The sequence below is a fragment of the Antechinus flavipes genome, chromosome 1 (assembly GCF_016432865.1).
Source record: "Antechinus flavipes isolate AdamAnt ecotype Samford, QLD, Australia chromosome 1, AdamAnt_v2, whole genome shotgun sequence".
NCBI classification, from domain to species: domain Eukaryota; kingdom Metazoa; phylum Chordata; class Mammalia; order Dasyuromorphia; family Dasyuridae; genus Antechinus; species Antechinus flavipes.
The window spans coordinates 649,981,076-650,008,115 of NC_067398.1; the positions used below are offsets into that span (position 1 = coordinate 649,981,076).

A 27,040-nucleotide genomic window follows, 5' to 3' on the forward strand; every position below is an offset into this window, starting at 1 on the left:
GCTCTTTCTTTCCTCCTATTCTTCCTTCTTCTGCACCTTTTAACAGCAAGTGACTATAGAGAACAAAGTTATTTCCTTTCCCCTCTTTTTCAGCAGCTGGGGCAGAAGAGAGAGCAAAGTATATCCTCTCCAGCCTGTCATATGCAAATCAACAAAAGCTGTCTGTAGACCTTCAGCAGTTCCTTTCTTCATAACACTGAGAGACCCTTATGCCCCAGACAAGTAAACTGTCAACGACCACCCTCCGTTTACATGATAAGTGATTCAGAACAGTACAGAATAAAGTGTTACATGAGACCCAAGGAAAAAAAGACTACTAACTGGAAGAGATAGGTCCTTATTATGAGCACTTATGTGGATAGAAAGTTGTCTTCATGGAATGCAGAGTTTAGCAACAGCTTACATTTCTATACTTCATCAAGGCTTTACAAAGCATTTGTATCATCCCAGTTTTAAAAATGAAACAATTTTATATTCAGAGTTGGACTTGTCTTATTCTTATTTTTCAGATAAGAAAATTAGAGGCCTCTAGAAGTGAAGGTCACATAGCTAGTTAATTAGGTGCTGAACCCAGGATTAGAACTCAGATTTCCTAAATCTAAATCTAGTTTTCTTTTTGTTGTATCACAGTCTTATGGAGTATGTGATAAGGATATCAATGAAGTGCAAGAAAGTGCTATGCGAGATTCTAGGTGAAGGTTGATACTAATAAAAGAAATCAGGAAAAAGTTTCCTGGAGGAAGTGGCATTTCCACTGAGCCTAGAAGGAAAGGGTCGACAGACTTTAGCAAGCTGATTGGGAGGGACTATGGAGAACATTTAAGGAAGACATAAGGAATGATATGGAGGCAGGAAAGCAGAGTTTTAGAGAAAGAAAATGGTAATGGAATTTACACAGACAGCAAACAGCAGAGCCACACAACAGTCTTAAGATTCCAGATGCAGGGCTTCTTCTACCATGTCATTCATCTCATTATCCTGTACCTCATCACCCTTCCTTCCAAAAAATATAGTAGGATTTCTCTATGGGTCAACTGAGAAGTCAGAATGCTATTCCATCTTCCTTCATTGGACCTAGGAATACAATAAAGTTTTGAATAATATCTACTGAACAGCTATAGTCCTATTTTTATGCGGTAAGAAAACTCAGTGTAATGGGCCCAAGTATCAAAAGACATGTATTTCAGTGTGAGCTCTTCATTTACATGAACTTAGAAAGTTATTTTACTTCTTCACCTCTCAAGTTTCCTCATCTGTAAAATGGGTATAATAGCATCTGGTCCTGCTTGCCTCTCCTTATTATAATGATCAAATGAGAAAATGGATTCTTTTGTACACTTTAAAGTACTCTATAAATATATAAAATTAATAGTATTCACTTTTATAGAGTTTGTAGGATAAAAAGATCCAAATTTGGAAAGGACCTCAGAAATTATATAGTTTAAAGCTCTCATTTTCAGTTAGAAATGGAAGCCCAGGGACATTAAATGACTTGCTAAGTTTGTACACAGAGTATAAGCATAGAAACAGAATTTGAATCTGGGTCTTCTGACTCCATAACATGTTCTTAACCACGGTTTATTTTTAAAACATGGGGCCATCCTTGTAGGTTGCAGTACCTTAGACACCTAGGAGAGGGAACTTTTCAAACATGGTGTGTGATGGGGAGAAAAGTCCATCAATAAGCATTTTTAGGCTTACAATACAGCAGGCACTGCGTTAGGGGCTCAGAATGCAAAGAAAGGCAAACGCGCAGCCTTTGCCCCGAGAAGCTTCCTTTCTAAAGGGGGAGACATAAATATCTAGGGCGCACAAAATGCGTGTTTATCATATGGAAGGTATCTCAGAGGACTCGGCAACTAACTGCTAAGGCCTCCTTATTTTGAGGGGGGCTTGAGAGAAGCCTGAGCAGCTAAGAGGCAAAGGTGAGGAGGGAGAACTCTGCCAGCTTGCTTTTAAGGCAGAGAAACAACAAGGACCGCGCCCTCCCTTCCAGGACCCTGACTTCTTGGGGACACGGGCAGGTGTCTGTGCCAGGGCAAACATTTCCCTGCGAGCCTGCTTTTGTGAGGCTTTGTTCACTGCTTCCTTATCCCATAAAACCTGGCCAGCCTCGGGAACCTAGCCCACAGCGGGTTCTGAGCAGTTCCAGGAGGACGAGGGAAGAACTGGGGGGACCTGAGGGAGAGAGAGACGGATCCTGGGACACGTAGGGTGCTGGGAGAACTTGGGTCTCACCCCTCCCTTCTCAGCATCTGGGCCGAGCTGTGCAGTGCTTCTGGGGAGAAAGCTGGTAGTTTGAGGTGGGAAAGGCCCCGGTCCCCTAAGCTTAAAGCATTAAGGGTCAAAGGGGTCGAGGACTTCGGTGGGATGCGGAGCTGGGGTGTGAAAGACTGGGAGGGCCCGGGTCTTGGAGCATGCGCCTAGGATTGGATGCCTGCAAACCTGCCCCCCTCCCCCCTTTTCCCGCATTGATCCTCCGAAGCCCCGCCCTCTGTCTAGGGTCCCGGCCCCGATGCCCCGCCCCTCTCTGCTGTTCTCCTCCCCCTGAGGCTGCGGCGCTCAGACTGAGCCCTTGCGGGCTGGTTGCGTGTGGGTGTGCGGGGGTGTGATCGTGAACCTCCTCCTCCCGAGACCAGCCGCCACCGCAGCCCCCTACGCCCCCAGCCCAGCGGGGCCATGGACCCCTCCCGCGCTATCCAGCATGAGATCAGCTCTCTCAAAGGTGCGGGCCAGGGCTGGAGGAAGGGGTATAGGGCTGGGGGGGACATGTCATATGGAAGGGGTGAAGAGGGTCTGGGGGAGACCTTGGAGGGCGGTGCGAAAGGGAGGAGTGGGGGAAGTTTGGGGGAGGCCGAGAGATACTATAATGGAGGGAGTCGAGGACCAGTGGCTTGGGAGGGGGCTCTGTGGATCTATTGAAGACTAGGGGGGTACTCTGTTGGACCTTAGAGGCTGGTGGGTTGGAGACTGGCCAATAGTGCTTTGCTTTGTCCGAGTTATGAGTGAGCTGACCTCTCCTGGAAGGAAAATTGTGGGTCGGGGACCCCACGTGGAGCCCTTACTTTGCAGGGGCGGCTACACTGCGCAGCGACCCCAGGTAACCCCTAGACTCCTCCCCCCTCTCCTCTGCTCCGCCCCTTTACCAACCGTGTGCTTGCAGGTATTCCCGGGACCTGTTTTTGTGCGTCTGGGGAGCGCCGGGGGCGGGGCTTTCCTGCTGAGGAGACCCTAACTTTTGCTGCGGGATGCAGTATTTGCGGCCTCAGCCTACTTTCCTGGGGGACAGGTTGGGAGAAATGCGGCAAAGGCACCCCAGCTTCTGTCTCCTCCCTTGATCGGGAGCCCTTCCCAGTTTTACTCTCTGCTGAGGGGCCTGTGTAAGAAAGAGTAGAGCACATCCTCCCCCTCTTTCCACAGGGGATATGAGCTAAGTCGACCTTACTGCAGAGTGGTGACTGTCCCCACCCAGGCGGAGTGGGGGAGGGGATGACTGAGCCAAGTCCGGTAGGAAAGAGATGGAGAGGAGGATGTGGGAGTGGTCCTCTGATGCTTGGGCAAACGGGGACTGAGGAAGACTCCCTTTCTTTTCCTTCCCTCCCCTGAGCATTCCTGTAGGCCGCAGCTGAAGTCAGGCGCTCTATTCTGCATCACACATAAAACTCTCCCTGCTCACTCCAGTATGTAGGGGTTCTGAAGGAGAGGGCTGGGAAGAGCTCCTCCCATCCTTTAGTCTCTCAAGGGCTCCCTGTGGCTTTGATGGAGAGGGGTCTCTTTGCTCCTCCGCAGCAGGGACCGGAGCCAAGCCTAGCAATCCAGCTGTCTGGGATAGATATACTGCCCCCCTCCTCCCTTCTGGGCGTCTCTCCTTCCCCCCACCCCCCAGCCAGGAGACCCTGGTGTACAGGAGCTCCTGCTTGACCTCCCTTGACGAGGGTCCCTGAGGGAATGAGTGCCTGAGGCGCCAGTTGGACTGGGGAAAGGCCCCCCATGGATGACTCTACACAGTGGCTTCTTGTCTGGCTGGGGATGGGGGGAGCTGCCCCATCAGCCTGAGTAGTCACCCTGGAGACCTGGTTGCCAATCCCCTATACCCTCTCTGAGGGTTGGGCAGGCCTATTCATTCTGCTCTGGGTGGGTGGATGGGGGGGGGAGGGGAGGCCAGGTCTGGCCCAAGGCTGGGGGAATTTGTGCTGTTCCTGGAACTGATTCTTGTTCCCAGCTTCGGCTTCCATCGCTGAGTCAGCAGAGGTGGCTGCTGTCTGCAGTGACCTGGTTTTGGATTGGGGGGAGGGAGGGGGAGAACCCTCAGTGTGAGAGACTCTTCTCCCTGCCAAACATCCATATCACCCCCCTTCTCACCTGAGCTCCCCTGCACCCTAAGAACGAGCTCAGGGGTCCACCATTTGGGGGAAAGGGCCCAACAGAATGGGGGGCTCAGGTACTTCCACCCTCCTTCTGTCTCTTTAGGCAGTGGCTGCCCTCTGCTGTGCACTGGAAGCACTGCATCATATCCAAGGTGTACCAAGGACCCACACTTTGGGTGGAGGAACTGAATGGAACAAGTGTGGGGGAGTAATGTATTGTATCATTGTCTCAGCAGCAAGTCCTTGTGTTGGGGGATAGTTTGGAGGACGTGGCTGGGAGAAAGAAGTTGGACATCAAATAAAATTGCATTTGTAAAGTGCTTTGCAAACGTTAGAGTCATCATCAGGGAGCTTTTAAGGGAATTGATGGATGACCTAGGATGGGGGAGGGAGTCTTGTGCAGAGATATCCTATATTAATGGACAACAAGGGAAAGGCTAAAGGGGGCCGTGCTGTAAAAGACCATATGGAAATTTTCCTTTGGAAAAGACAAGAGTGGCATGACAGCAGAAGAATGAGGAATGGTCTACGGGGCGTATATGCATATTCTAGATTTGGGACATCATCTGGGATGTTTTTAAACAAAGGATAGGTTCAGAAAGTGTACCAATGAGGGTACCCATATATGTCAGGAGACTTGGATTTTAGCTGTCCAGAGGGGAGGGGGCAGTCCCTTTTCCTTTGTCTTGGTTAAATCACATCTAAAATTTTGTGTCCAGTTTGAAGAATCGAGTTTTTTTTTTTAAATTTTTATTTATTTATTTATTTATTGTTTTGTTTATTTACTTATTTTGAGAATCGAGTTTTAAGAACCTTAATAAACTAAGTGTGTCTAGAAGAAGGCATTCAAACTGATGGAAAGATTGGAAATTGTCATATGAATTGAAGGAATTGTTGAAGAATGTTTGACTTTAATAAGAGAAGACATTGGGCACAGTTCATTGATTGTTAGAACTGGAAGGAATCTGGACTAGCCCAACTTTCTCATTTTACAGATGAGGAAAATGAAGTCTATTGAGACTGTGTTTTGCCTGAGGCCATACAGCTGCTTAGGAATGGAGCTGAGACTAGAGCCCTGGTCTCCTAAATCCTGCACCAGTATTCTTTCTTCTGCCCTGAGTGACATGATTTCTCTCTTCAATATCTTGGGTACCCTCATTCAGAAGAGGGAGAGGTTGTGGACCAATGAGAAAGATGTTGGATTGGGAGCCAGAGGACTAGGTTCGAATCCTAGCTCTGATACTTAGCACCTGGGTGGCTTTGAACAACTCACTTATTCCTGGACCTCACCTATAAAATTAAGATGTTAAGAGTAGGAGCATCCTTTCAGCTCCAAATCCATGCTTCTGTGATTAAAGGTTTTCTATCTGACCCCAGAAAGCAGAGCTGGTAATGGGAGCAAGACCCATTTCGAGCAATAAAAGGCAGGACTTTCTAATAGAGACATCCAAAAATGGAATGGAGATAGTGGGCTTCCCATTCAGTGGTAGTGAGCAAAGCCTGAATATTGCAGTCAGACCTATTTTGAAGAGGCCGTCAGATGGTTTCTTAAAGTTCCCTCATTCTTACTCTTCTACTGTCTTATATTCCCGTAGTAAAAACACTTGTTCTTTGAGTGTTTGTAGCCCTATGTGTCAAATGGTGAGAATTTGTAGAGGGACAGATTTAGGTGTGATATAAGAAAAACAGAGTCTTCTAAATACCTGCCTCTGGAGATTTCCTCTTTACAAAAGGACTTTGAACATAAATCTAGACAGATGGATGAATTTCATTGGGGATTTATTTCTTCATAAGCTAGATGACCACTCATCAGGTGTTGTAAGGGTGTTCTGGTTCAGTTATGAGTTAGATTAGTTAGTCCTGTGATCTTCCTACCAGTTCTGATGAATCTTTTAAATAGGAACTGTATAGTAACTCCTTCTTCCTGAGGATCTGGCCCCCTCCCCCAAGACAGTTTGATTATTTTTTCTGGACATGAGCTAGGGGGGAGGGGGAGGAAAAGCAGAGGTGGGTAGTTTCCTTCTGGTGGCCAAAAAAATCAGTTTTTAGATTGGTTAGAATGGAAATTTCTCCTTTTATTTTTAGTAAATATGAATCAACAGCTAGATATGACAGCCAAAAAAAAGATAATTTTGTAGACATAATCAAATTTATCTAAATTTCATACTTTATAGTAGGTATGTAAATCTTTTATTATTATTTATTTATTTAATAACTTTTTATTGACAGAACCCACGCCAGGGTAATTTTTTACAGCATTATCCCTTGCACTCACTTCTGTTCCGATTTTTCCCCTCCCTCCCTCTATCTCCTCCCCCAGATGGCAAGTAGTCCTTTACATGTAAAATAGGTTACAGTATATCCTAGATACAATATATGTGTGCAGAACCGAACAGTTCTCTTGTTGCCCAGGGAGAATTGGATTCAGAAGGTAGAAATAACCCGGGAAGAAAAACAAACATGCAAGCAGTTTATATTCATTTCCCAGTGTCCTTTCTTTGGGTGTAGCTGCTTCTGTCCATCCTTGATCAATTGAAACTGAATTAGCTCTCTTTATCGAAGAGATCCACTTCCATCAGAATACATCCTCATACAGTATCGTTGTTGAGGTATATAATGATCTCCTGGTTCTGCTCGTTTCACTTAGCATCAGTTTATGTAAGTCTCGCCAGTCCTCTCGGTATTCATCCTGCTGGTCATTCCTTACAGAAGAATAATATTCCATAACGTTCATAAGTAGATATGTAAATCTAAAGGACAATAATTTTGCTCTGTTTATACAATATAGCAGGAGTTTTACAATTACAAAGAAACAGAAAGGGTTACAATGTTTAAGTTTTAAATTTTGTGAATGGAAATACAGTCCTTGACCGATCTAAAAAAAGCTAATGATCTTAGGCTGCCCTTAGAGAAGAAGTGATCAGATTTAGATGTGAGAGTTTTAATTTCTTCTGTCCTGTTCAGTCTACATCTGGAATATGGTGTTCAGGTCTGAAAGTTAAATTTTAGGAAGGATGTTGATAAATTGGTTTTGGTGATGAGGATAGTGAAAGACCATTTGAAGTTTGATTGAAGGAACTGAGAAAATTTTGTTTGGAAAAGAGACGACTTGGGGATGACTGATAGCTATCTTCATGTATTTAAGGAGTTGTCAAATTGTGTTTCCTTCAGATGGGATGTAACCATTTGGTGGCAGGGACTGTTTTGCTTTTTTGTCTTGGTATCCCATATATAGTGGATGAATTATTGTCAAACTGAATAAAATTAAATTGAAGAGGGATTAGATTTAAAGTTTTGCTAAACATGTTCTCTCATTTGAGACTCCTAACAACCCTATGAAATAGGTGCTAAAGGCATTCATTAACCTCATTTTGTTAATAGGGAAACTGAGATTTACAGAGGTTGAGGGACCTGTCATGCAGCTTGTTAACACAGATTGTAGGTATGAGAAGCTGAAGTGAGCTCAAATGTGGTCTTCCTTCCTTTTATTAACCTTCAGAACCAAAAAAGTGAATTGGTGAATTGGTGAATTTGCCTTTGTAGAAATCCACAGACCTTGAACTATCTGGAATGGGGAAGAGATGATTCTGGGGGAACTTGATAGCTGTCTTTAAGTATTTGAAGCACTGTCACATGGGGAGGGATTAGGTGTGTTCTATTTGGCCCCAGAGGGCAGAATTAGCAACACTGGGTGGGGAATCTCAAGAGAGACAAATTTAGGATTGATGTAAAGAAAAACTTCCTTACAATTAGAACTGTCCAAAAGTGGAACGAGTGGCTCAGCAGAGCCCTCGACCACTTGTTGGATATGTCATAGTAGGGATTCCTTAATGGGTGGGGGCTAGAACAGTTCTTTCCCAACCCTATCGTTCTGTGGTTTCCTGTTTCTTTTAGGACTCAGAGAACTGAAGGAGAAGCACGAAGTACAAGTTTCTGAGAACTTTGGCTCAATATCCCATTTAATTAGAATACTTTCTAATGATTAGAGCTTTCTGGAAGTCGAATGAGCTGATTCTAGAAGCAGGCAGAGGCATTTTTAGATGATCCAATTGTTCCCAGCACTGACATTCTGAGATTCTCTGACTGGGGCTTGGTGGGGGCTCTAGAGAAGGGGTTCTTAATCTTGATTCCAAGGAGACTGGATAGATTTTGGGTATCTGTGAACTTGGAACTTTTAGTATTTTGACAACTGCATTTCACTCTGATTGTATTTATTGTATGCATGTAAAAGCACTATTCTGATAGGAGGGATCCACAATTTTTACCAGCCTGCCAAAGGGTCTGGGACACAGAAGATTTGAGAGTTTTGAGGAGAAATGGGAAGGGAGAGTTCTGAATCTCATTGACCAGTCATTCTGGGTCAGTTTGATTCTCTCACGAATAGGTCTTTTCTGCATCCCCGTCCTGCTCTATCTCCCTGATTGGGCGTTGGAGGAAGGACGCCAATAGCCGAGATGGCTTAGAACGTGTTCCCCCAGACTGTGCCTCCCCGTGCCCCGAGGTGCCAGGGCCCCTCTCTCCCTTCCCTCCCTCCTTCTCTCTTATTCCTCTGTGGTCTGTGGGAACTGGCCAGACTCAGCTCTGACTTCAAAGTTTCCACGTCAGGAGGTGGGGGGTGCTCTGTTTGCCTGTGTGCTCCCTGCTGCCATGGTGACCGCCCCATTAAACCCGCCCCCCACGCCTACTGCTTACTCCTCCCTCCCATTCCGGATCTGCCCCACTCCCCTTTCTCCCAGCTGCCCTATTTATCACTGGGCTCTGAGGTTCTGAGTGTGAATGAATGAGAGGCTGTTTGATTGATTGGGGTGAGGAAGCATGTCTGCCCACACCTATCTCCCTCAGTTATTACCTCCACTGATTGCCCTGCTCCACCTTGTTCCCTACATCTAGCTTACCTGCCCTGAGTATCCCCCATTCATTTTTACTCCTCATCTCCACTTTGTCCCACCCATCCCTCCACTTCCCAGACCCCACTCTTTCTGTCCCTTAGCCTTCTCCCCCTAGACCCTGTCACTGACCACACACACCTGTCTCCTCCTTTCTTGCTCCCACTCGCCCATCTCTTTAATCCTCTTCTCAGCTCTTTCGACCCTTTCCTTCGCTGCCCACTTTCCCCACATTCTTCCCCTCCCCCTTTCCCTCAGCCTAAGGAGGGGCACCCAGGCTCCAGAAGTGTGTACTCAGCACCCCCCACCCCATCCAGGGCCAGTTCTCTCTTCTCCCTCCCCCTTGGAATGTATAGCAGCGTGGGCGGGACTGAATAAGAGAGCCTCTGGGGTGACTTTGATTTCCTCTTGGCAGCTGGGAAGACGGATTCTTCTTCTGGGACAGGCTACCCAGTTCTGTTTGCTGGGGGTCACACGATGGTTCTGCCCAGCCTCCTGAGGCGCCTGCTAGTCCTGGCTCCAGGGTCCAGGTGGAAATTATTTGGCACCTTGGGGAACAAAGTGTTCAGTGCTATTCCTATTATGGCCTGGCACAGAAAAGGTTAAGAGGAGGGGACTTGGACTTGAATCAGGAATGCTTCCTGGGTGAGGGGCACCTGTGCCCCTCTATAGAGTCCCCAGGGACAGCATGGAGAGTGGTTGTCCAGGCCCTGGGCACTGCCCTTCCAGCCAGGCTGACCTATTCTGGGCGACCCCTCAGGTTCTGGGGATAGCCCTTGCTTTCCCAAAGGATGGGGGGCATGGGCAGGAGGGAGAAGTCTCTTTCCCACTTATTCTTCTTCCTCCAAGCTCCCTTGCATCCCCTCCCAGCCTTCCCCCCCCCCCCAGGTTCTTCACTCAGCTCCTTGTGTTATTCTCCTGGGACCCTTCAGAGCTTCATCCCATAGCTACTGACTAGCTCTCTCTTTCCCCACTCCGAGGCTCCCAATCCCAGTATTAGTGCTCCCCCATCTTCTGTCAATGATTTCCATCTGGTCCCTGCCTCAAAGCCCCCCTTAAGATAGTTGAAGGAAGTGCTTCATTTCTGACAGAGCAGGGGCGGAGGGGGACTGAGCCCCCCACGCCCTCCTCTCCCTACCCCCAAGCGCCCTCCCCGTGGAGCGCGGTCTGGCCGGGAGGGGCAGCGGCCCATTGGCTGCTGAGTCAGAGGGGGCTGGGACTGAGCTGCCTGGCAGGCGGTGTGGAGGGGGCGGGGCCCGGGGCCCAGGCTGGGCCAGGCTGATCCACGGGCTCAGTGCGGGGCATGTGCCGTCCCTCCCTGCGCCTCAGTCCTTTGCCGCCGCCGCACTCCTGCCGGCTGCCCTGCTGCTCATTGCCGTGCCCCGCCTGCCCGCCGCCGGCCGCCCGCCTGGCCCCTGAGAGGAAGCCGCTCTCGGCCGGCCGCTGCCTCCCGTTTCTCCCCGGCTCCGCCTGCAGCCCCGCAGCCCCTGACTCCCGGTCCCCCTTCCCCGTCCTCACCATGGTGGCCGGCATGCTCATGCCCCTGGACCAGCTCCGGGCCATTTATGAGCTGCTCTTCAGGGAGGGTGTGATGGTGGCCAAGAAGGACCTTCGGCCTCAGAGCCTGCACCCCCATGTGCCCGGTGGGGTCACCAACCTGCAGGTCATCCGGGCCATGGGCTCACTGCGGGCACGAGGCCTGGTGCGGGAGACCTTTGCCTGGCGCCACTTTTACTGGTACCTCACCAATGAGGGCATCGCCCACCTGCGCCAGTATCTGCACCTCCCCCCCGAGATTGTGCCTGCGTCCCTGCAGCGCGTCCGCCGGCCCGTGGCCATGGTGGCCCCTGCCCGCCGGCCGCCCACTCGGGTGCAGACTGTGCAGGGACCCCTGAGCTGCCCGCCCAAGCGGCCTGACAGTGCCCGGGAAGAGCGGCAGGCCTACCGCCGGAAGGAGGATGAGGAGGTGCCCGAGCCCCCGGTGGTGCCCACCTTCCAGGGGCCGCAGACCCGGACTGGCCCAGAGCCCACCCCTGCCCCAGGTTAGCAGTCTCCTGTCTGGGGGGTGGGGGAGGGACCCCATGGGGGACTGGGGATCTCTGCCACTTTTCTGGGGTAGGGGGACCTTCAAGAGACCAGCAGGTGTCACCCTCTCTCTCCTGGCTGGATCTGGAGCCAAGCCTGGGGTTCCTTGTCGGCGGGAGGTGGAATGCAGCTGGTCTCTCCTCCTCTTCCTCATTCATGGGCAGAGCCCTGGGCCCGAGGCAAGGGGCCCAGGCCCAGGGCCTGAGCATTGGGGGTGCTGGAGGCAGACGAGCTTCTCAGGGCCCTGGACTGGCGTGGACAGCTGCTGGAGGCTGGCCCCGCCCCTGACCCGGTGCTAATCTCAGCCTGTGCCCCTGCTCCTCCCCAGCCTCCGCAGTGCTCCCCGGGGACCAGCCTAACGGGGGTGCTTGGAACTGGAAGCTCAGGGTCTCCTCCTCTCCGCTCCACAGAGGTCCAGGGCTGCCCAGGGCTTACGGGAAGGAGGGGAGCGGGGCCGGGCTTGGAGTCAGGGTTCCTTGGTTCATATCCTGGCGCCCACACTCACTAGCTTGTGTCACCATGAGTCACTGAGTTAATCTCATTAGGCCTCAGTTTCCTCATCTATAAAATGGGGATAATGATACCCATATTACTTACCTCAAAGAATTATCAGTGCTTTGTAACTTCTCTTTTCTTCCCCGGCTACCCCCTTCTTTGCTCCCCTTTCTCTCCTTGCCCACTCCTCCCACTCCGGGCTTTGTCTTCTCTTTCCTGGCAGTGTGGGGCACAGTCGAGTAGAGAGAGAGTGCTGGATTTAGGGTTAGAAGGGGTGGAATCCAGTTCCCAGCTCTGCTGCTTCCTACCCCTACAGGCATGGGAGAATCATTTCTCCTCTGAAGATTTCCCCCACTACAAAGGGCTCTAAAACCAGGATCCGGTTATCCCTCCTCTGCCCACCCCATCTTCCTCTTCTCTCCCCCCCATTTCTCTGTCTTTCTCATTACCCCTCACCTTTCTCTTGTCCCTTCTGTACTGACCTGACCCATGGGCAGCAGTGGAGGACTGCCCTTCTCCCCGCCTCTTCCCTTATTCTGTGCTCTGATTGGTTTATTGAGATGGGTTCCTGCCTTCAATGGCCATACCTTGCTTCCCCCACTACTCCCTCTTCCAAATTGGGGTGTTTCAGTGAGGGGGATAGGGAGTTAGAAGGGGTCTTGGGACATGATGGGCTTGGATGGGGAGAGATCTACTTACAACCTCCCAAGGCAGCTCATTCCACTGGGGGCACATTTTTAGGAAGCTGTTCCTTCTATAACACCTAAATCTTGAAGTAGTTTTATAGAGAGATACGGTGCAGTAGAGAGAGAGAGAGCGCTGGTCAGGAAGGACTTGTGTCCAGTTTCTGATGGCATGATGCTGGACAAGTCACTTAACTTCCGACTCCATGAAGTCAGCTGTTTCTAAATTGCCAGTATTCACTGTCAAAGGGAGTTTCCTCAAGTTTCCATCTACAGATGAAATCACAGGTCTGGATTCCCCTTTTTATATCCTCCTCCAAAAACTCAAGTTATTTTTCTATGATTTCCCATCCATTTAGTTCCACCCTCTGCAGATTCTGCCTCAAAGCAGACTGAGTTTAATCCCTCTTCATTATGGCAACCCTTCAGATATTTGTATCGTACCCCCACCCCAAGTTTTCTTTTCTTTAGCTTAGACATTCCCAGATCTTTCAATCCATCCTTGTATCTAGCTCCCGGTTTTCAGTTCACTCACCATCTTGGGTATCACTCAGGTTGTCAGGATCCTAAGAACTAACAGGGCAGAGGATATGATTGTCCTCTCCCTCTCTTTGGACACTCTGCCTCCTAGGAGTAGTAACTTTTTAAGATGGCACTGGAGTTTTGTCCACATCATGATACTGTAGCCTTACATGTAGTTTATAGTCCAGTGAAACATCCTGTTAACAGATGTAACAGAGTAACAGAAAGAGTGATGGAGAATGGTAGAGGGCTATATATTGTATCTAGGATATACTGTAACTTATTCAACATGTAAAGGACTGCTTGCCATCTTGGGGAGGGGGTGGAGGGAGGGAGGGGAAAAATCAGAACAGAAGTGAGTGCAAGGGATAATGCTGTAAAAAATTACCCTGGCATGGGTTCTGTCAATAAAAAGTTATTTAAAAAAAAAGAGAGAGAGAATGGTAAAGGGCTTTAGTCGAGGGAGTGAATGCAAAAGACTGATTTCCTACATCAATCCAATGGGTTGTTCTGAAGAGAAAGGTAGATCTCTAACGGAATAGGATGGTGAAAAGCCTGTGGCTGAGCATGTGTAGCATCATTCTTAGAAATGAATTGGGTGATTTAGTAGGATGAAGTTGTACAAAATTACAACTTTAACCTCTCTGAGTCTCAAATTATTCATCTACAAAATGGGGATAACAGTGACCTATAGTACTTCCCTCAAAACGTTACTGTCTCAAGGAAGATCCTGTAAGATGATGTTTGTAAAGCACTTTGCAGATCTTCAAGTACTTGACACAAAGCTCCTTGAATCAGATACCCAGGTCTTCTAATCCATCTTTCTGGAGACTAAGGTGAAAGTAGGCTCTCAAGTGCCATCTTTTATGTTTCAGAAGGGAATGAGCATCTATCAAGTACCTACTGTATGTCAGACACTGTGTTAAGCACTCTCCAAATACTATTTTTTTGTTTCTTGGAGGTTTGTGGCAGCCCAAGGATTTTAAATCTCCCTCAGCCAGGATGTCTGGACTTCTCTCTTCCATCTTTTTCCATCTGCTTCTCTTCTTCTCCCTTCCTTTGTCCCTGATAACAGGATAGCTTGTATATAGAAATTCCTGGGTTCCTGTAGTCCCCTGTCCACAACAAATGTGACATGAGACCAGGGATTTCCTTGCTTCCCCCTTTTGTGGTTGTCGATGTGGTCCTGTAACTGCTCCCTTCCCCATTCCTTTCCTTTTTTCTGCCTCTCTATATTCTCCAAATCCCCCCCCCACCCCCCGCCTTCCCCACACCTTCCAGGCTTCTCTGGACCAACCCTGCTCCTGGAAAGTGGAATTGGGGTTGAGAGCCTGGACCCCCAAAGAGATTTGCTGTATTGCCTCAATGATGAGCCCCCCCAATCTTCCAGCCCCTCAGCCTCGCCCCAAGCACTGGTGGTGACTCAGCCCTGTGGCTGCCACTGGAGCATTCTGTCAGCTCAGAGTTTCCAACAGGAAACCGGGCAGATGGGGCTGCAGCTCCAGGCTGAGTCAGCCAAGGACCCCAACCTCCTGGCTCCCTTTGATGGCCCCACCCTACTGCTCCTGGCTCCCTGCAGGCATCTGTTCTTTGCAGGGAGGACCTTCCTTGCAGCCCCCCTTTTGTTCTGTGGTCTTGGCTCCCACCCATGTGTCCCCCCATCCTCCCTCATCCCCCAGCTCTTTGAGGGAAGGACCTGCCTTGCAGCCCCCCTTTTGTTCTGTGGTCTTAGCTCCTATCCATGTATCCCCCCATCCTCCTCCCTCATCCTTTCCTGGGATTCCTGCACTGGGAGGTGAGGCAGAAATGGGACCTTCAATTAACCCCCTATGATGTACCCTTCAGCCCAGTCTAGGGTGCTCTGTTCTTGGCCTGTTCCTCCCTCTTGGGCACGCTTCCCCTAGAGCTGTAAGGCTAGACTGCTTCTTGGCTTTAGTTAAAATGTCAGTTCCTTTAGCTGAAACAAGACCACCTCCATGAAGGCTCCGGCGTCTCCCTCCAACATCTTTCAGACCGTCAGGCTCTTTCCAGAGTTCAGGATCAGGAGCTCCCTTTTCTGGTTAGAGACCCGGTGTCCTCTTGTGTCCCTTCACCAAGTCCCTTGCCTGAGAAGGCGTCTGGGCAGAGTGACTACGATACCTCCTAGATCTGTGCAAGGAGCGTCTTTGCTTGCCGAGCTCATTTCCTGGGTTCTTTTGCTGATGCTCCCGGGAGAGTGCTGATCCTGCCACCCTGCACTTGTCCAGGATTCAGATACTTTGCCCTTTCACTAATAGGCGGTTTTCGTTTTCAAGCAGAGAAAGGTAGTTTTCTCCCAGAGGCTGGTCCCTAGCTGCGGGATGGGGGAGAAGTTGGGTTGGTTATACAAGTTCTGGGGTTATTGTAGAAGTCAGGCTGTTGGTATTGTGAGATGGGAGTGGCTGGATAGTGCCAGGAACTAGCTGAGGTGAACCACTGCTTAGAAGTTAACTGATGGTCTTCCAGCTGGGTGCCCTGAGGAAAGGGGAGGGAACTTAATAAAGTGCCTACTGTGTGCCAGGCACTGTGCTCAGTGCTCAGCTAATAGTATCCCATTTGATCCTCACAACAAACTTGGGAGGGATTTTTTTTTATTATATGGATTTTTTAAATCATATATATGGATATAAGGATTAAAAAATTATTATGTGGATTTTCTATTTATTATATATATGGATATAAAGATAATAATATGCAATTATTATCTTCATTTTCCAGTTGAGAAAACTGAGGTAGACAAATAAAGTGACTTGGTCCAGCTTTTCTATGTCTGTGGATTTTTTATCATATATATGAATATGGGGATAATAATGTGCAATTATTATCCTCATTTTCCAGTGAGAAAACTGAGGCAGACAGATAAAATGACCTGGCCCAGCTTTTCTGTGGCTGAGGCTGGCTTTGAACTCGGGTTTCCTGACTCTAAGCCTGGAGCTCTTTCCACGCCCCTCCTAGAAAATGGAAGAGGGCAGCAGATGGGGCTTTGAAGATGAGGGGAGTCTGCGGGCCGAGCTTCCAGCACCCCGAGGATTGGGGCAGGGTTAGGGCCGCCCCATGGGTGTGGGAGCGCTCTGGGTGCCGTTCCCTTGTGGTAGGCAGGCGGGAGGAGGAGGAGGAGGAAGAGGCCTTTGGGTCGACGTTGTTGGGGCTAGTCTGACTCGTCCCTGGGCCTGTGTGACTAAAGAGGGGCTGAGCCGGTGGCAGCCAGGGCTTTGAGGAGGAGCCGCCGCAGCTCCCGCTCGCTCGCTCGCTCACTCCCAGCCTGTGTCTGGCTCCCCTCCCTCCCGCCCTTCTTCCTGCTGCTCCCCTCCTCTCTGCCTGTCGTTCGCTCCAAGCTCCCACCGCCGCTGCTCGCTCCTGGCCTAGGGCTCGAGGGCCATGGAGATGTATTGCATGGAAGAACTCATCCAGAGGGGTCAAGGTACGTGCTGGAACTTGGGGATGCGGCCCCAGGCCGTGTGCCTGCCTGGATGCGTGGGGGCCACCCCCCTGGGAGCCCTGAGAAGCCGGGAAGGCTCCATGTGCGGGGCTTTCCTCGGGGCCTCAGTCTCCCTTTCTGGGAGGTTGGGTGCTAGCATCTTGGAAATGCGAGGGGCCTGGGGAGCCGTTGAGTCTGGCCCCGGAAACGGGGGGTGCCTTGGCTACATCCCAAAGCCCCCGAGTGTGAGGCTGGTAGGGGAAGGATTTGAGGGCAAGGGGGTGCAACAAGTAGGGTGGGGCAGTCTGGCTTGGCCCTGTGCTAATGAACTTCTCTGAATAGCAGAATGCCAAGGGGAAGGGGCAAGGCTGTTTGCCCACAGGACTTTCCTTGTTCCCATGATGCTGCCTGTGCATGTATTTAGATGGGATCCCTTTGCAGGGAAGCCTCTGTGGTGGTCCTCTCTCCTTCCAGGTGGGTCCTGTTGATCCGGGATCCGGGGGCTTTGGGCCAGAACCAACACATGGTACAGGTGCCATCCACGCTGTTGGCAGGGCAGGGCCAGGAATTTCCTGAAGGCTTTCTCACGACTCTCAGTTGAGTCAGCAGCGTTTCCTAGACTGTCCTGAGCACATGATGGGGGTGAGAGGGCAGAGGAAATCTGTATCCTCTGCCTCTCTCTGTATCTAGTAGATAGTTTATTCTTGGTCCCTGGAATCTAACATCCTCCCCCCCTCTCCAGTCCTCCCACCTGGCTTTCCTGGACTGGGCCCCATTAACCCTGGATCTCTGAGAGGTCCCTGTGGAAGGTCTTAAAGGGCCACCAGACCCTTCCCTTTTAGGTCTCTTTGATTGCTCCTGCTCCAGGTCCCTTCCCCACCAGAGTGAGCCCGGGCACTACCCTTCTTGAGAGTCCTTGTTAGCAGCTTCCTTGGCAGGGGCTACCCCTGGCTGGGAAGGGAAGTTTGGCTCTAGCTTCAAATGAGTTCCCAGTGATTGCTGGCCCTGAGCACATCTCCTGGCCTTTGCCACTCATGGACAACCAGAGGTTGTGGGCCCATCTTCCCCTGTTGGTTGGGTGGAGAGTGACCCACTCTCTGGGTCATTTATGTGCTTATCTCCCCTCCTCATCTTCTCTTCCCTAAGTGAGTAGAATTAGGCTGAGGTATCTACGTGGAGCCTGGAGGGAGGAGGAAAAGTCTGTCTCACCTTCCACGGGTGAAATACAGGATTGCTTACTTCAGGTTTTAGAGTCAGGAGCCTACAACCTTCCAAATCCATGCAGAATGAGGGTGGGTCAAGGTGCCCCCTGACATCTTGTTAAGGGAGAAAAGGCAGGAGCTTTGAGAAAACATAATAAAAACATGAGATGACCATAAGGAAGAAAGGGCAGGAGCTTTGAGAAAACATAATAAAAGCAGGAGATGACCATGGAATCCTTCCAGCCCAACCAGGACTTTCTGCTGGAGACACTTAGATGCCATCTCAAAGGTTAAGAAGCATTCTTCAATCCATTCCAAATCAACAAAGTATTCTTAAGTGCCCATTATGTGCCAGGTGGGCATGTGGCATGGTGGGCAGAGAGCTGACCTCAGAGTTAGGAAAACTTCCATTTGCAGCTAACCCATGGCAAATGATAATTTTTTTCCTTTTCCAGATCATTTTATTTTAATTTTTTATAATAGCTTTTTATTTTTCAAAATACATACAAAGATATTTTTCAACATTCTCCTTGGAAAACCTTGTGTTCCATATTTTTCTCCTCCCTCCCCACCTTTCCCATATAGCAAGAAATCCAATCAAATGATAACTTCTCAGGGCCCTAGGATGATGTTCAGAAAACATGATGGCCTCTGTTGACTTAGGGCTGCCCTAGTGAATTGAAATCATAGATCTGCTCTTTTTTAAAAAAAATTGCTAAGATACTATTCTAGAGACTGGTAGTACAAAGACTAAAGGGGGAAAAAAATCCTGACCCTCCCGGATTCTAGTGGATATCCTAGTGGCAAGAAACTCAGAAGCCCCCTGAAGCAAGGTTCTTTGTGCTCATCAGACACTGCCTTTGCACCTGACTTCTCCACATGGTTCCCCCATTCCCCTACCCCTCCGAGGAAGTCATTTTGTTTGTCCATTCCCTCCTTGGATTACTTCACTAGAACCTAAAACCTATTGCTGAAGGGCTAGTTTGCCTTTCTTAGTCTTAAACCTTGTCAGATTCTGTTAACCTCAAGGATTGTTTGTTCTAATGCCTTTATGGGGAAAATAGTTGGGAGGAGGGCACTGGAGGGAGCTGTCCCAAGAGAAAGATTGAAAATGTCAGTTTGTAGAGTACTGTCTCTGATTAGGAGCTCAGACCTGAAGGGGAGGAAGGAATTTTAATTTTATTTCCCAGAGCAGGGAAAGATTATTTATTCTGGGAAACCCATCTAGGCAGTGAGTCAGTATGAGGGTGGGGACAAATAAAAGTGACAGAACAACTCTTTTCGCTACACCACCCCATCATAAGCTGCAGATCAGTTAAGTGTCTTATGATACCACTTAACCATACCTATGACTTTCTAAAGCAAAACTTCCTCTTCTACTCCCGGGTATTTTTTTCCCTTGCCATTTTACCTATATATCCATATTTCTATGTCTCTATCTACATTTGCTGTTTTTAAACTATCAGAACATAGTCTCCTGGAGGCCAAACTTTTTGCTTGCTTTTTATATTTCTATCCCTAAGGATTTTGCATGGATAGGGTTAAATATATAACATGGTAAGTGCTTAATAAATGTTTTTTAATCCATTTATTTGCCTTCAGATAATAGCATTATGGAGGAGGTTTTCTGTGGAATTCCATGCTTTTGGAAGTAATTTCCCATTTTCATGTATAATGGTTCATTCTGATGACTGTACTGAAGGATGACTCTCTTATTTTAAATTGCTCCTTTCTGGCAGCCATTCAGAATTGAGTGACCATGAGTAAAGTCCCTTAGACATTCTCAATCTGTTTCCTGTTGGAAGATCATAATGGGATCTATATGATAAGGTATTGGCAGATGGGTTAGTCTAGTAAGTAAATGGCTATCTAGAAAGGTCAGCTTTTTTTTTTTTTTTTTAATTGTCTGGGCTTTGGCAGCCAAATATGTGCCATCCCCTGGATGGAGTTCCCCCGCTTCCCCCTCCCCCCTCCCCCTATGTCTTCCAAAGAACTGCAGATGATGAAGAGAACGAGGAGAGCAAATAGCTGCTTCTTACAGCAACACGGAGCGGCCAGTGCCCGAGGAGCCTCTCGGGGTGACACGCTTATTTTGTCTCAGTGTTCCACGCAGCTTTCTAAGGCTCAGTTGTAGAGAAGGTCCTGGACTGTTTTGTCGGAAGGAATTCCCTCTCCTTATACCAGTGAAACCCAAGGTCCAGCCCCGTGTTTGTCTCTCAGCGTTTTCCCTTGAACGCCTCCCTTCTGCCTTGCCTGGCTGTTTATTAATCTGATCCAGAGAAATAACTGATAAATAGAAATATTTATAAAATAATTTTACCCACACACTCAGGGAAGAAAGGGAGCTTTGTCGGTGCTTCTGCTCAGAAGCAGGGGGCTGCTTTCTGCCTGCCAGGGATTGAGTTCCATCCCCTACTCGGACCTGCCCAGGTCTCAGGAAAGCCTCCCAGGGTCTCAGTTTTTCTGTCTGTACAATGGAAAGAGTGCCTGCTGGTATCCCGTTGTGTGGGGGAGGGCGTGGGGGATTACAGTGTCCTCTGTGCTTTGGGGGAGGGGACGGTTGTGGAAATCTAGACTCCCTGGATTTAAGGGTACAAAGGGGAGGGGGAGCAGCCCCCGGGCTGGGGCACGGAGCCGGGCCGCCCCCCTCCCTCCGGGCTCCTCTGTCCCTTGGCTGCGTGTGTCGGGGGAGTGTCCGAGGGGCTTAGTGCCCTCGCTGCCCCAGAGACCCTGTCATGTTCTAACTTGGGACGCATGACGGTGGCGTGGATGTGGCAGACTCTGCTAGCTCCGTCTGATATTTATATCTTGCAAATACCCCCTCCCCCTCCCCATGGACTCAAGGGAAGGTGGTGCTGACATTTCACTGGAACCCTCTGAACTCTCCTGAGCGGCTCGGGCCGTCGCTGCTCCTCGGCTCTCTCCTGCTTGCTGGGGTGCGGGGTGTAGGAACCTCCCTGGCCTGCTGCTGTCCCCCCCAGTTTAGTGATCCCCAATGAAGGTTGTGCCAGGTAGGAGGGGCTGAGCGGGGGAAGCCTTCGGAGGAGGTGATGGCTGGGGAGGGAGGAGGGGGGGCTGGGGGGAGAGGGAGCGGCTGACTCCTGCCCTAGCTCTGTCTGGGAAAGGCACCTTCTTAAAGTTGACTTGGCTCTTTTCGCCCCAAGGACCCAGGTTATATAAAAAGCCCAGGCCGCCGCTCTGAGGGAAGTCGGACATCCTGGCCTGGACCTCTGTGTAGCCAGCCCTCCCCTGGCCCACCTCCTGCTTTGGCCCTGTCAGATGGGGCCTAGTGGGTCTTGCCCTGAGTCTGGGTTCTCTACAAGGGCAAAGTGGGAGAGAGAAGTTAAGCTCCCTGGTTAGCGGCAGGCGGGGGCTGCAGGGGCAGGGAGGGGAGGGGGCTGGCCTTGGGTCCTCGGAGCTGCCCCTGAGGGTGTTGGCAGATTCCAGGCTGCCGTCCAGCAGAGACTGCACAGCTGGCACTGAGGGAACGCTCTGGGGGTGGTTGGGGGGTCTGTTCACTGGTGGGGTGATTTGCGCCTGGATTGCCCACGATTGCTTTTCCCAGCTGCCTTTTTCTCAGCCCTAGTTGGTTCCCGTCTCCCTTGGAAGTGGGGGCCGGGGTTCTGAGATGCTTCCTCTGAGGGGTGGTCTGGGTTTTGGCTCAGAGAGGAAGGAAGGCCTGACCCCACCCCATCCTTTCTCCCCCCTGGTTTTGTGGTGTGATGGGACCCTGGGACCCTCCCCAGACTTTATGCCTTCTCTGGGGCCCAGCCAGCTCCTGTGTAATTGAGGGGCTTGGACGTGGTGACCTTTCAGGAGTCCCTCCCACGCCCACGTCTCTCAGGACAGCACAGAGCTAAGTTCCAAGGCCAGCTTTTCACCCATCAGCCGTGTGACCTTGGCCCAGTCCCTCTCCCGTACGGAGGTAATCCCCCAGGCTCCTGTGGGCTGTGTAGGCCCTGGGACTCCCTGTGCCCTGGCCTCTGCGGGGCGGGGAGGCCGGGGAGGCGCTGCCAGGCAGGAGCAGGGGCGGTCCCTCCCCCACAGGGTGTGTCTCTGGGCAGGCAGGAGTTAAGGCCAAGGCTAACCTTGAGTCCACCCTGTATCTGCCAGAGGGACATCTGAGCCCAGTGTGAGCCGAGGCAGGGAGAGGGAGGGAGGGAGCGGAAGGGAGCTCTGGGCCCGGCCCGGCTGTTCCCCGACCGCCTGGGAAGCTCCGGGTGCTCCCCCTTAGCTCCCAGCCGAGCAGCAGGGACAGGGCCGGAGGGTTCAGTGGGCAGAGCCTCCCTCTGCATTGCAGGCTGCTCCCGGGGGCAGAAGGGGCCGGGTCTGGCGAGTCGGGGAGGAACTTCCTCCCTGCTTGCTGGCTTCAATCAGCTGGCTCCCTCCCTCCCTCCCTCCCTCTCTCCCTCCCTCCCGAGCAGGGAGGGGGCCGGTCCTCTGCCCAGGCTCTCTGCGCCAGCCCCAGGCATCGGCTGCAGCCAGCCCGGCACTGCCTGCCCAGATTTGGGGCCCCCTCCCCGCGGGGCCGCCCATGGACCCCTCCGGGAACCTCTTTCCCTCCCTGGTGGTGGTGGGACACGTTGTCACCCTGGTGGCCGTGTGGCACTGGCGGAGGTGGTGCCGACAGGCGCGGGACACCCAAGGTAAGGGCCGGCATCTGCTGCGGCTCGGGCTGCTGGCAGGGAGGCTGCGAGCGCGGGGCGGGCGCAGGGAGGCGGTCCCGGGGCCGGGGGGCAGAACCTTCATTGGTGGGGCGGCCCGCACCCCTCCCTCCTCCCAGGTCCAACTTTCCCTTCCCCGGCCCTGCCTCCCCTCCCTTCCTCAGCCTTGAGCTAAGCTAAACACAACCACATGTGTGGGAAGCTTAACCCCTCCCTTCCCTGTTAGGTGAGAGTGCAGGCACCCGGTCCCGGCAGGAAGTGAGGCTGGGAGACCCTCGGGGCCCGGGGCTGGGTGGGGGCTGCCTCCGGGGCTCTGCTGGGCAGGAGCTGTGGAGCTAATCTGCCTCGTGTGTGGAGCTCCTCGCCTGGAGGTGACCCGAAAGGGCCCTGGGGCTGCCCCAGGTGAGGATCAGCTAGAGCCCCAGGCTAAAGGTGCGATGACTAGTTCTGTTTAACTAAGAAAACTAGTTGAGTGAGGCAGGTAAATAAATACCGACAGGTGCTGGGCGAGGGAAGGCCTTCTGGAGTCCCTCCTCCTTCCAGACTAGCTGCTGTCCCTGAGAGCTGGGCCTGAGCACAGAAAGACCCCAGAACAGAGCCCTCTGCCCCCAGGGCAGTGACTCAGGGTCGGGCCTGGGCCTGGGCCTGAGACTGGCCGGGCTGTCCCTGAGAGCTGGGCCCGAGGCTCAGTAAGACCCCAGAACGGAGCCCTCTGCCCCCAGGGCAGTGACTCAGGGCCGGGCCTGAGAATGGCCCGGCTGTCCCTGAGAGCTGGGCCCGAGCTCAGAAAGACCCCAGAACGGAGCCTTCTGCCCCCAGGGAAGTGACTCAGGGCTGGGCCTGAGAATGGCCCGGCTGTCCCTGAGAACTGGGCCCGAGGCTCAGTAAGACCCCAGAACGGAGCCCTCTGCCCCCAGGGCAGTGACTCAGGGCCCAGGCCTTTGTGCCCAGTGGGGGCTGTCCCTGAGACCAGCCCGGGGGCTGTCCCAGGCATTCAGGAGCACCGATGAGCAGAGAACCAGTCGAAGGGTGTCCCGGCCCGGGAGGCCTTTTCTCCATGGGGGCCTTTTGCAGCTCCTGTGGCCTTCAGCTCAGCCCTCACTTTGCCCTAGGCCTCCTTCACCCCCTCACTGGCAGGCACAGCTGCTTTCTTGGCCCGGTCTCAGGTCCTTGGGTCTGCTTGTGGTACCCAAACAGCTGAGCTGGCCTTTGCCTGCTCTTTCCACAAAGTCACCCTGGTCCCCTAGGGCAGCCATGCTGGCAGGGAGCGCCCTCCCCCATCCCCAGGGCCCCAGCCCTCTCCGGCCTTGAGGGCTGCGCTCTCTCTGCTCTCCTGGAGAATGTGAGCCTGCCTTCCCAGGAATGGGGCATCTGAGTGTCTATCATACGGGAGGGAGCCCTGCTAGTCAGCCGCAGCGGGTCAGGTTCCTGTGGACAGACAGGTGTGTCCTAAGAGAAAGGGCAGTGCTGTCCTCAGCCTGGAGCCCGGCCACTTTTCCCCACCTCCGGCTCCTTTCTGACAGAGACTGGGCCTTCCCTCTCAGCTGCCCTTCTCCTTGACTTTCTGAGGGAGGGGATGGGGGAGCTCGACCATCCCAAACTACTATTTTATTAAGCGCGCCCAGAGCCACGGCTCCCAGGGATCCCCTCCTGCCCTGAGGCCCCCAGGCCGACTGCAAGCCTTAGTCCCCTTGACCAGAGCCCCTAGAGGCGGGGGAAGGAAGGGGCCCTGATGCCCCAATGGGGCAGATTCTGTGGCCTTTGAGAAGACACAGCAGGGTGATGGATCCAGGGCAGCTCTGGTATTGCTCTTAGCTTTTAGGAAAGGGGCTTGGAGGATGAGCCCTGTGTTCTTAGCTGGCAGGTGGGGCGATGGGGGAGTGGGACAGGACCAGGGCAGAAAGGTCAGGCCCAGCGGCATGGATGGACTTTATCTAGGGATGGAGGAGAGGACAGGCCCTTTCCAATTTGAGTCAATGCAGAGGTCTTCAGAGGCCATTCTCTGCCCCAGCCACACCCTTCTCTCCCTGCCCTGGGTGCCTTCCTTTCCCTGTTGGCTCTCTGACATCCTCCCGTTTGGGGAGAGGAGGTCTGCCCCTGTACCCCTCAGCCTGTCTTCTACTTCTCAAGCAAAATGCTGGGGCAGGGGAACCCCACGAGGGGCAGGACTTGGTCTCAGGAAGGCCTGCTGTGGGACAAAGCTCTGTGGGCTTCAGAAGAGCCTGGCTGGGGCAGAAGATGCTGTGCTCGTTCATTTGGGTGAGGGGAGGGCTCGGGGTAGCCATGACAGAGCAGTGGAGGTCAGGGTTGCTAGGAAACATGGGACAAAAACGCCTGGGAGAGTCATGAGTAAAGATGGTTGAACAAGGGCTTCCTGATGCTAATGGTCCTCTGTTCTCTCAGCTCATCCACCCATCCTTCTGACTGGCTGCCGCCCCAGGAATCTGGCGGACCCCAAGAGGGCTCCATGCTGCCATCTGGTGGGGCTTTCTGCGGGGGACAGTGGGGAATCGTGGTCAGTTCAGAAGGATAATACAAAGTCCTCAGGATCCTTAGAACCGTGGATCTTGGGGGGCTGAGCTAGGGGAGCATTTCCTTCTGAGATCAGCTGAAGAATTGGGGTTCCCTCCTGGACATGTGTGGCTGTCAGTCCAGGGCATGGGATTCTTAATCCTTTTTTTTAATATCTTAGACTATTAGTCATATGTATTTCTCAGGATGATTTTTTTAAAGTTCATAATTAAAGGAAATGGTGAATTTCAATGAGAAGTTAGTGAAAACAAAGATGTGCGATTTTTCCCATGCATGGTCCCCGTTCTCCATCCAGGTCTAGGGGCTTGTTGGGTGTGGTCGCCCGGACCCTTTGGGGAAGCTTTGGGACAGGGCACTGTGCCTGCACGGTGACTCAGCTCCTTGCCTAGGGACTGCCTTTTTTAATGAGTCTACATCTGCATGTGGTGATTTTAGTTTAGTTTTTGTTTTTTCCTGTAGAATTTTTAGCTTTAGTTTAAAAAAAAAAAAAAAAAAAAAGCTCTAAGCCTGCTCATCCAGCCTAGCACTTTGGGCTGGCTCTCTCCCCGGCCCCACCCGAACCTTCCTTCCTCTTTGGTGGTCTCTCTGCCTGCATTGGGTTGGGCTGGGTCCCATTCTCCCCCCTTCCTCGCCCCTCTCTCTCCCCCTGCTGTCTGATTCCTCTGCCACACCCTGTACTTTCTTCCTAAGCCCATCTCCCCCTCTCTGTCTTGTGGTTTCCCTGAAATCTGTGTGGGCACTGGACTGTTAACTCCCTCCTTCCTGCTCAGCCTACCCGGTGGCTTCCCTGCTTTATTCCCTTGCCTTTAGCGGATTTTATGGGAAAAAAGCAGCTGTGGCTGTCCCTTGCCGCCCCACTGGCTCCCGATCTAGGACTGTGCATGTGGGGGTGACAGCCCCGGGTCAGACCTGGGAGAATTTAGGGCGCCCCTCTGGGCCTATCATTCCCGGCCCGTGCTTGGGCGAGCTCCAGGGGGCTGTTCAAGGTCCAAGAGAGAGCTCCCTGGGGCTGGGGCTGGCGCCGGGGCTGGGGACTGGTCAGTTCTGCCTGGGACCTGGCGCTCAGCCACTTGAGCCTGTGTGCAGAGACACTGCCCCTCTGCATCATCTGGTGTCCCGGGAATTTCCCAGGCTGTGTGGGCAGCCCTCCCCCAAGCCTCTCGGGGACTCCCCTCTCGGCCAGGAGCCCCAGGACCCACGAAGCGCTGCCTTCTCTGCCCGGGAGCCAGCTGCTGCTTGGAGTCCCACAGAATCGGGCTTTGTTCTCGGCATCCTCGGGGAAGCCTGTGGCCTGGCTGGTGTGGGTGTGGTCTCCCCAGGGATGTGTGGGCAGCTTGCCCACCCTAATGGGCCAGCTCTTGGGTACTCTGGGAAGAGGAGGCCCCTCCATGTGGCTCTCCTCCGTGGGCCTGAGCTGGGGGGGAGCAAGAGGGCTTTCCCCTGAGTGGGGGGGCGGGGGAGCCCCCTCCCCACCCACTCTCACCAGGGCGGGGTGAGGCAGGCTGCCCCACTCTTACTTCCCAGCTTTGATGTGGTGAGATTGCCCCTGGGACGAGGGCAGGGACGCACCCTGTAGGTGTTCTGGGCAGGAGTGTCTGAACCCAAGGCCCTTCTTTTCCCCCGTATGCTGGGAAGGGCTGGGCTGGGGAGGGCAGGGCTAGCAATGGTCAAAGGCTGCCACGGCGGGGCCTGGCTCTTCTGGTCCGGGCTGTTTGCCTGCTTGCCTGACTGGGAGGGCGGGGAAATGAGAGGAGGGAGGGAGGGAGGAGGAGGATGTGGTGAGCAGGAACAGGGCTGTCTCCCCACACCGCAGCAGGGGAAGGCGCTACCCACCCTCCGGACCTGTGCGCCCGGCTCCCTGGCATAGCTGAGCCCCCGGAGGGAGGGAGCCTCTGGGGCATTTCCAAGCCATGGCGGGAGCCCAGGTGCCGGGGGCTGCCGTCTCGGCCTCTTACACCTTCCAAAGGGACATCCTGCTGGATCGGTCCGGCTGGCTGGACGGTGGCTCGGAGCAGGACAGGAAAGGCTACCTGTACCAGCAGCTCTGCTGTGTAGGTGGGTGCCCAGGGAGAGGGTGGAGAGCGACGAGGACTGGGGCAGCCTCCTGGCTCAGCTACGGGACCCTGCCCGCCTTCCTGGGACCCCCGCCGAGTCTGGGACCCTCCTCC

General features: G+C 52.4%; 1 protein-coding gene across 23 annotated transcripts in view; it reads left to right on the forward strand.

The window, feature by feature from the left end:
• Positions 1–27,040, forward strand: part of PLEC (plectin) — a 113,928-nt gene that overhangs the window by 25,268 nt on the left and 61,620 nt on the right. For 3 of the 23 annotated variants that reach the window (XM_051971361.1, XM_051971362.1, XM_051971363.1), the window contains exon 1: positions 10,578–11,295. The exons of 8 other annotated variants lie outside the window; for them this stretch is intronic. In XM_051971361.1, the coding sequence (XP_051827321.1) occupies positions 10,773–11,295 (523 nt within the window). In that variant the 5' untranslated portion in view covers positions 10,578–10,772. Of the gene's footprint in view, positions 1–10,577; positions 11,296–20,530; positions 20,688–21,859; positions 22,323–25,017; positions 26,928–27,040 lie in introns of those variants that run through there. 12 more of the 23 variants (XM_051971346.1, XM_051971348.1, XM_051971347.1 and 9 more) reach the window with 7 other exon arrangements.